This window comes from Atractosteus spatula, chromosome 7, assembly GCF_055471065.1.
Source record: "Atractosteus spatula isolate fAtrSpa1 chromosome 7, fAtrSpa1.hap1, whole genome shotgun sequence".
In the NCBI taxonomy this organism is placed as follows: domain Eukaryota; kingdom Metazoa; phylum Chordata; class Actinopteri; order Semionotiformes; family Lepisosteidae; genus Atractosteus; species Atractosteus spatula.
The window spans coordinates 21,403,870-21,411,592 of NC_142712.1; the positions used below are offsets into that span (position 1 = coordinate 21,403,870).

Here is a 7,723-nt window from a genome sequence, read left to right on the forward strand (position 1 = left end):
AGTTTACAGTCCTATAAAGCATAGAGTCAAATAAAGATTGGTGCACAGTTTGCCTGACCACTCATTCACCATCTCCCCACTCTGTCTCAAAGTGATTAGGCCCACATCTGATCATTTATTAATAGACAAGGTGATTTAGTTGCCTCACCCTTCCATATCTTAAATGACAGCAGCATTATTACTTTGTAGCCTTTTGATTCCAGAAGCTACTGTAGGTAATACGGGGCCTATTCAGACCTGAGATGGAAAAACCAAATTACTATTGTAAGTACTGTACAGTAGTATAGATCAAATAGTACTTTTTGAAAAAATAGGGATGTTAACATACTGTAGGCTACTTTTTAATTCGATGGGTTAAGGATTTTTTCACTTTTCTGTCCTTTTGTGTAGTGGGGCTGCTGGCACACAATGTCTGTCACCCTGGGGGGTTCAGCACTTCAGGTGGGATTGAAGTGAGTGGAAAGCACTTTGGCATCCTTTGGGACTTAAAGTATTAAAGAGGTCCCTGGGACTTGATTATTATTAGCTCCTGGCTTTCATAACTAGAATGGTTACCAATTACCTTTCAGAGCAGAGAGGAGAGTGTGCGTAGGTTTTAATTGCCATAAGCCATATAACCCTGCAACTAACAACTAACAACTAACAACCCATTTAAGCTAAACAGCTGTAAGCCTGGTCGGTACCTGGATGGGAGACCACCTGGGAAAAACTTATGTTGCTACTGGAAGAGGGGCCAGCAGGGGGTGCTCACTATGTGGTCCTAATACCCCAGTGACGGGGATAGTATACTATAAAAAGGTGCCGTGCTTCGGATGAGATGTAAAACTGAGGTCTTGACTCTCTGTAGTCATTAAAAATTCCAGGGCGTTTCTCAAAAAGGGTAGTGTTGTTACCCTGGTGTCCTGGCCAAATTTCCCATTGGACTTTACCAATCATGGCCTCCTAATATGTCCCATCTGTGAACTGGCTTCACCACTCTGTTCTCCTCCACACAGATAGCTGATATGTGGTGAGCATACTGTGTGCACTTTGGGTGCCGTTGCATGATCCAGGTGGGTGCTGCACATTGGTGGTGGAGGGGAGTCCCCATTACCTGTAAAGTGCTTTGAGTGGAGTGTCCAGAAAATCACTCATTATTATGGAGCTAGGGCCTATACCTATACCTTTACCTAGGGCACTGTCTGTGTGAAGTTTGGATGCTGTTCTCTGTGTTTGCAAGGGTTTTCCCTGGGGGTTCCAGTTTCTTACCACATTCCAAAGACATACTGGTAGGTGTGAGTGTGTGCATGTCTGTGTCTGTTTGTCCTGCGATGGACTGCAATCCCAGCGTTGACCCTTGTTGCTTGCTGGGATAGGCTCAAGCTATCCCATGACCCTGAATTGGAAGATGTGGGATGGATGGAAGGAGAGAAAGGAAAGGATTCATCTCCAGTGCTACTGTCCAAGGCAATCGGACAGCATTTCTGTGATGTGCAGACCAGCTGTGGCATTCTTTTGACTGTGCACTATTCTAACACTAATACTGAAACTATTCTCAAGGAATGTCTTAAAACCCATAAACACCTCTGTTGTGGTATTTCCTGAAGTTCAAAACGAATCTCCAAAGCAGAAAGATGGGGGCGAGAATCACTGAAAGCGATTTCACTTCTTCGCCGGTGCCTGAAAACGGTTCAGTCTGATCTTTGCTTACCAAAAAAGCACAAATAATATGCAAGCCACAAGTACTGACTCATTTTCAGATGCATTTTATTTCTTAATCAAATGTATTCATGTTAATTCTCAATGATCTACAAACATTAAGCTATATCTCTCAATTTACAGTATTCTTAAAACATGCTGGTAATTGGACTGTAGGTCAAACATTTTCAGTCTCCTTTTCTCTTTTTTTAATATTATATTATATTATAGAATATAGCAGCTTAAAACCATGCCAAATATCTAACTGACACACATTTACAGTACCATTAATACCATTTTACATATATAAAGTACAGCATTTACAGTATCAAGTTTATAAATTATACATATGAACAATGGTAAAGTGCCTAATGGTTTTGCTATTTAAAATGCTCCAAATATATTTTAAGGCTTGGAAAGGTTTTTGGAATATTTGTCTTTGTTTTCCATTTCATCCAAAGAATACAATTCTGTCTCTAGGCTATAAAAGCTCAAAGCTTGAAATACAGTAGAACATTGAGGTGAACATATCAAATGTACATTTGGAGAAATGAAACTAGACCACCTGATGTGACTCAATGACTAGTTGTAAAAATCCAGCAACAAAGTTAGCAGACTTACCTTTTGCATTTAGGAAAATACCAAAAAGCAGAAATATCAAGAAACCCATCTTTTATCATTGATTGTGTTCACAGTGAGGTACAGCCTTGGAGTTGATCTACAGTAATGTGAACAGGAACATGTTGGTAGTCACAATAGCTCAGCTTTTATGTTTTTGTTCAAACCCTAAAAGCCAGCATGTCATTTACATATTAAAATGTCCTTTTAACTTTTTTTTATGTGGAGTGTAGGTCCACCTCTTGATTGGAGGATCCTTATGTCTTAGCCCTGCCCTTTCTACCTTTCCTGGGCATGTACAAAAGCAAAATTATATTCAAATTTTCTTAATCAAATTACCTAAGCTACACAATTCTCATTTTACTTGGGGGAAGTGGGGGGACTTCACAGTCTCAGAAGACTTGTGCTTGGGAGCTTTGTGTGATGACAGATTCATAGAAAACTATGAATCTATGAATCAACACATTTTTACATTGCATTAATATATTAAGTGGTAGATTGCATCAAGTCCACAATCAGATTTAATCTGCATTCATTGAAAATTGTTCCAATAGGGAAAATGTTCATTTGCTACAATTGAAGATGGTTCAGTCTCAATTTCCTGTCTCTTTTCTCACCCTGAAGATAAAAGCACTTTCTGCCAAATTCACTACCCAGGAGGTTACACAGGTTCCCACAGCTGTAGAAGAGCTGATATTCAGAAAGCTTTTATGGTGCTAAAAAAGAATAGCAGACTCCACTCAAGGTCCATCCTGGATCTGGTGCATTTCAAAATGTTCCTCAGACTAGTGCACATCAAAGCACTTACGCACACATAAGTTCTCCAGTCTGTCCTGGCCTGTTCACTATACTGGAATTTTACTGTATGTGTCTCTACATAGATTTCCAGCTGCATGGATACTTCCATTTGTTCCCTCTCTGTGATTCAAAAGAGTTTTTGAGAGCCTACTGCATGCTATACAAAACTACATCACCTGTCAATATTGGGCTGACTTGGATGCATAAATCACCTGTGAAAAGCAGTAGGGATATTGACATGTGGTAATTTGCTGCTGTGCATCAGTTCATAAGGCCTGTGTTACACAGGCAGCCATGTGCCACTGTAGGTTTGAAAAGCTGAGTCTCCCTTTTATAGCCCGGACAATATATTGTATTAATTTTGAAGATGACAAAGTCTATCATAGACAAAAGATTAAGGTGTTTACTATGAGAAATAGAGTAGAGATGTTTGTTTCTGTTTTATTATACCTTTTTGAATGTCATGTAAGAAGAGCAATTGGAAATACAAAAATTATCTTTTGCCCCATGTTAAACTTTTTCTGTTCTTTGTACAAATCTTTGGGAATTATGATTTTTTAATTAAAAATAAAAAATACCCGCTCATGCCCTGCCTCTTGGGCTCACAGCCATCTTTATTTCTCTGTCTCTGTCTTATTTCTTTCTGTTGACACTTACTACACTTGTCACTCTAACACCACTGCACAAGTGGTGCACAAGAGTGATTCCTCAATACTGTATATCCCTTAAGAGTGACTCAAGAGTGTTCCAGGACGATTTATCATTGTGTTGTTGTTGTTGTTTCAATCAGCACATACTGTAGTATTTAATGCTGCAGTTGAAATAACCATATTCTCCGCTATGACAATTACTGCATATTTGGGGGAATTATGCTAGATATGACATGAGATGTCAATGCATTATTTTGTGTCTGAGGAAGTGACATTTTTTTCAAAATGTAGTGTTGGCAAGAATATTTGACAAGATCAACCATTATCCATTAATTTAAAACCATCAGGGACACAGGTTCAGAAATGCTCCATGGATGCCTCATGTCACACTGTTCCAAATTAATTGGATTGTACTGCTTAACATTTCTGTGTGCCATAAATTTATTTAAACATCATTGTTGCCATCACTCATGATATTAATCACTCTTTGCAAATTTCTTTACACTTTAAAAATCCTGATATAGAAATCACTCTTACAACAGATTTAAATAGCCTGGGTCTATTTTTAATACCCTTGTCTTATTAAATAATGAATCTTTGACTAATAAGTGCTGCCTGTATTAACATATGGATGTGAAACATGACTAAAATTTGATTTGGAAACCACAGACAGCTCAAAGAACACACAGGATATAATATAAGATATATGCATGAAATTAAAAAAAAGATGACAGCAAAATAATTGATAGTCTGAGTACACAAACAAGAGCATCATTACAAGAGTCAAGACACTCAAATGGTGAAAGCTGGACACATATTGAATAGGATGGTTTATTGTTAGGCCAAAGGAATATGTTATTGGCTCCCAGGAGACCAAGAGCAGCCAAGAGACAGGTCTTCTGAAAGATGAAAAGATAAAGTGGGTTTGTTGTTCAGAGAGAGAACAACAGAACTTTGGAGAAGAGTCTTGGGATATTTCTCTTCCAGCAGTGGACTGATAGAGGCTGAAGATTCATGGTGACAGAAGTGAATACGTGGAAGAGACAACATCAGACCTGGCATCCTGCCTTGGTACAAATGAATGAACACCTCTGTGACCTACTGTACCTGTTTTATTTACATCCCCCTGCTTCACCTCATCAATGTCCTGGGGGGCAACCAATGTGCTCACTTAACCTCATCCTCATGGTCAGGCTGTTGTCCCTCAAACAGCTTTGAGCCGAATCATACTGTATCCCCTACCTCTTGGGGTACCTACAAACAAACCACATAAATTGATCACATCCAGGGCCAGTGTCTGCATCACCTGAATGCTTTAACCTCAGAAACATTAAACAAAAGACAGACAGTTAAGCAGAACATTTCCCCAACCCTGCCCTCCCAACACACAGCGCAGAGCCCCAGGGTTTAATGCAGTGTAATTTCCTGCTCAGTGACCCTGAAGCCCATTCTCCTTCTATTGAGTGTGTCCTTGTAAACTCTGAAATATAAATACAGTATAACACAATTATAAATCCTTTTCATTCAGTTGCTTATGAAAAGCATGTTTAGAATCAGGCCACTTTGCAAAGCATTTTACATTGCAGCAATGAAGTAAGTTGTACTCTGAAATTCTTTGAAATTTCTCTGAAATTCACTAAAGTAGTGAGGGAATTGAATGATATTACACAGTTCATGAATCAAGACATTTTCACACTCAACAACAGTGTACAATATCAAGATAAAGGTCTCATTCTTTAATATAGGGCTTCAAACTCAGTTCTAAGAGTCTTGTATCTTCTTTGTTCCACCCACAATCTACATGCTGTAATTTCATTATTTCATTAGAAGCATAATAGTACCTAATTACAGTATGTACTCATACAATACAGAATGTACATAATTGTACATCCAGGTGTCATTGCACAATTATGTACATTGTACCTAATTATGTAATTGTAATACTTCCTACCAAGCTCTGAGGATTTATTTAAATCATGTTTTTCAATTGACTTCTCAGGTTAAAACAAAAAAATAGAAAACACACAGCCCTCCAGGAACTGTCTGAGACCTCTGCCCTAATGAGTTTTTTTAAAACAACAGAGAGAATGATCCATCCATCCATATTCTAATTTTTTCTTCCAATTCAGGGTCACTGGGGAGCAGAAGCTTATCCTGGAAGGCAACAGGCAAAGGGCAGGGTATACTTCAGACAGGATGCCAGTCCGTTGCAGGGCAGGCACACAGAAACACACACTCACAGCTAGGGCCATTTTTTCCAGAAGCCAACTAACCTACCAGTATTTCCCTGGAGTGTGGGAAGAAACCAGAGGAGGAAAATGAGGAGAACATGCAAACTCCACATAAATAGCATCCAAGGTCCAGAACTGAACCCAATGGGATGGTGATGCTAACCACTGCAGCATTGTGCCACCCCAGAGAAATTGATGTAAAACACATTCAGAATAGAAATACTTTCATATTATGATTAAAAGTTGGTGACTTAATTGGCCCATGTATTTACACACAGTATACTGTACATTAATATCTAGAGATCAGAAGTCGTCTTCATTCACCCAGATGAGTGTGTTATGGCAGTTTTGAATTATTGAGATACTTGATGGTTACATCTATACCTTTATATCAAAATAAATTTGAAGTAGTGCAACAGTTTCTCATTCGTTTTGATTATTAAGACCATTACAATATTTTTAAACAGTTAAAACATTATATTTTTAAACTCAAGCCTTTTTCCTTATTCTTTCTCTCAATTGATGAAACTCCTTGTTAGTCCTGTAGAATTTTAATAATAATTGCTTACAGTTATATAGCACTTTTCTGGACACTCCACTCAAAGCACTTTATAGGTAATGGGGACTCCCCTCCACCACCACCAATGTGCAGCATTCCTTTGGATGATGTGACGGCAGCCATAGTTCACCAGAATGCTCACCACACATCAGATATCAGTGGGGAGGAGAACAGAGTAATGAAGCCAAGTCACAGATGGGAATTATTAGGAGGCCATGATTGGTAAGGGCTGTTGGGAAATTTGGCCAGGACACCTCTACTCTCTTCCAGAAATGCCCTGGGATTTTTATTGACCGCACTGAGTCAGGACCTCGGTTTTACATCTCATCAGAAGGACGGCACCTTTTAATAGTATACTATCCCCATCACTATACTGGGGCATTAGGACCCACATAGACCACAGGGTGAGCACCCCCTGTTGGTCCCACTAACACCTTTTCCAGCAGCAACCTTAGTTTTTCCCAGTAGGTCTCCATCCAGGTACTGACCAGGCTCACACCAGCTTAGCTTCAGTGGGTTGCCAGTTGTGAGTTGCAGAGTGATATGGCCACTGGCCATATCATATATTTTGTTTATCTCTGAAACTTTAGATTATCTCAAGGCTGTGAGGGAGGGAAGGCAACATGACCTCTGGAAATTCTGGCAAGACAGCTAACTTCTCTTAATAGCTGATTTATTCTGAAACATGATCTTAACCATACACCTTGTCAAAGGTAACTGTTTGCTTTGTATTCCCTGAACATCCCTGCTATTGAGGTGTTTCTTGTTTGCATACAATAAAGTTTATCTGTTTTCACTCTCATCCTGGAGCAAGAACTTTTCTGTTACAACACAATGTATGCCTAGGCATTCACTCCACAGGCTTTTATTCCCAAAGAAAATGTGCATATTCACTTCAGCTAAAACTAATATTTTTGCATTTTTAAAATTACAGTACCTTTTGGAAGAATTCCACCTTTCCATCTTTCTGTCCCAAGAAGCTCTTCGCCTTAAATACAGTATATGATTGTTACAGTGACTCCATCATTAACAGATGCAATTCTTTTCTTTGAGCAGTGCAGTATGCAGGAGGAATATTTCTTGTACCACTTACATCTCCTGGGAAAATCTTTATATTTCATGTGTGGATTTGCATATGTGAAACTCATTTTTGAATCTCCTTACTGATTTCTGGACAGTATTTGCAATGC

The 7,723-nt window shown here is 38.9% G+C and overlaps 1 protein-coding gene across 1 annotated transcript in view; it reads right to left on the reverse strand.

Moving 5' to 3' along the window:
* The window catches only part of LOC148830721 (uncharacterized), a 40,288-nt gene extending 37,889 nt beyond the window's left edge, over positions 1 to 2,399 (reverse strand). Inside the window, exon 1 of the mRNA XM_088920881.1 lies at positions 2,299 to 2,399. Coding sequence (XP_088777007.1) covers positions 2,299 to 2,347 — 49 coding nt within the window. The 5' untranslated portion in view covers positions 2,348 to 2,399. The remainder of the gene's footprint in view (positions 1 to 2,298) is intronic.
* Positions 2,400 to 7,723: the final 5,324 nt, after the last annotated feature.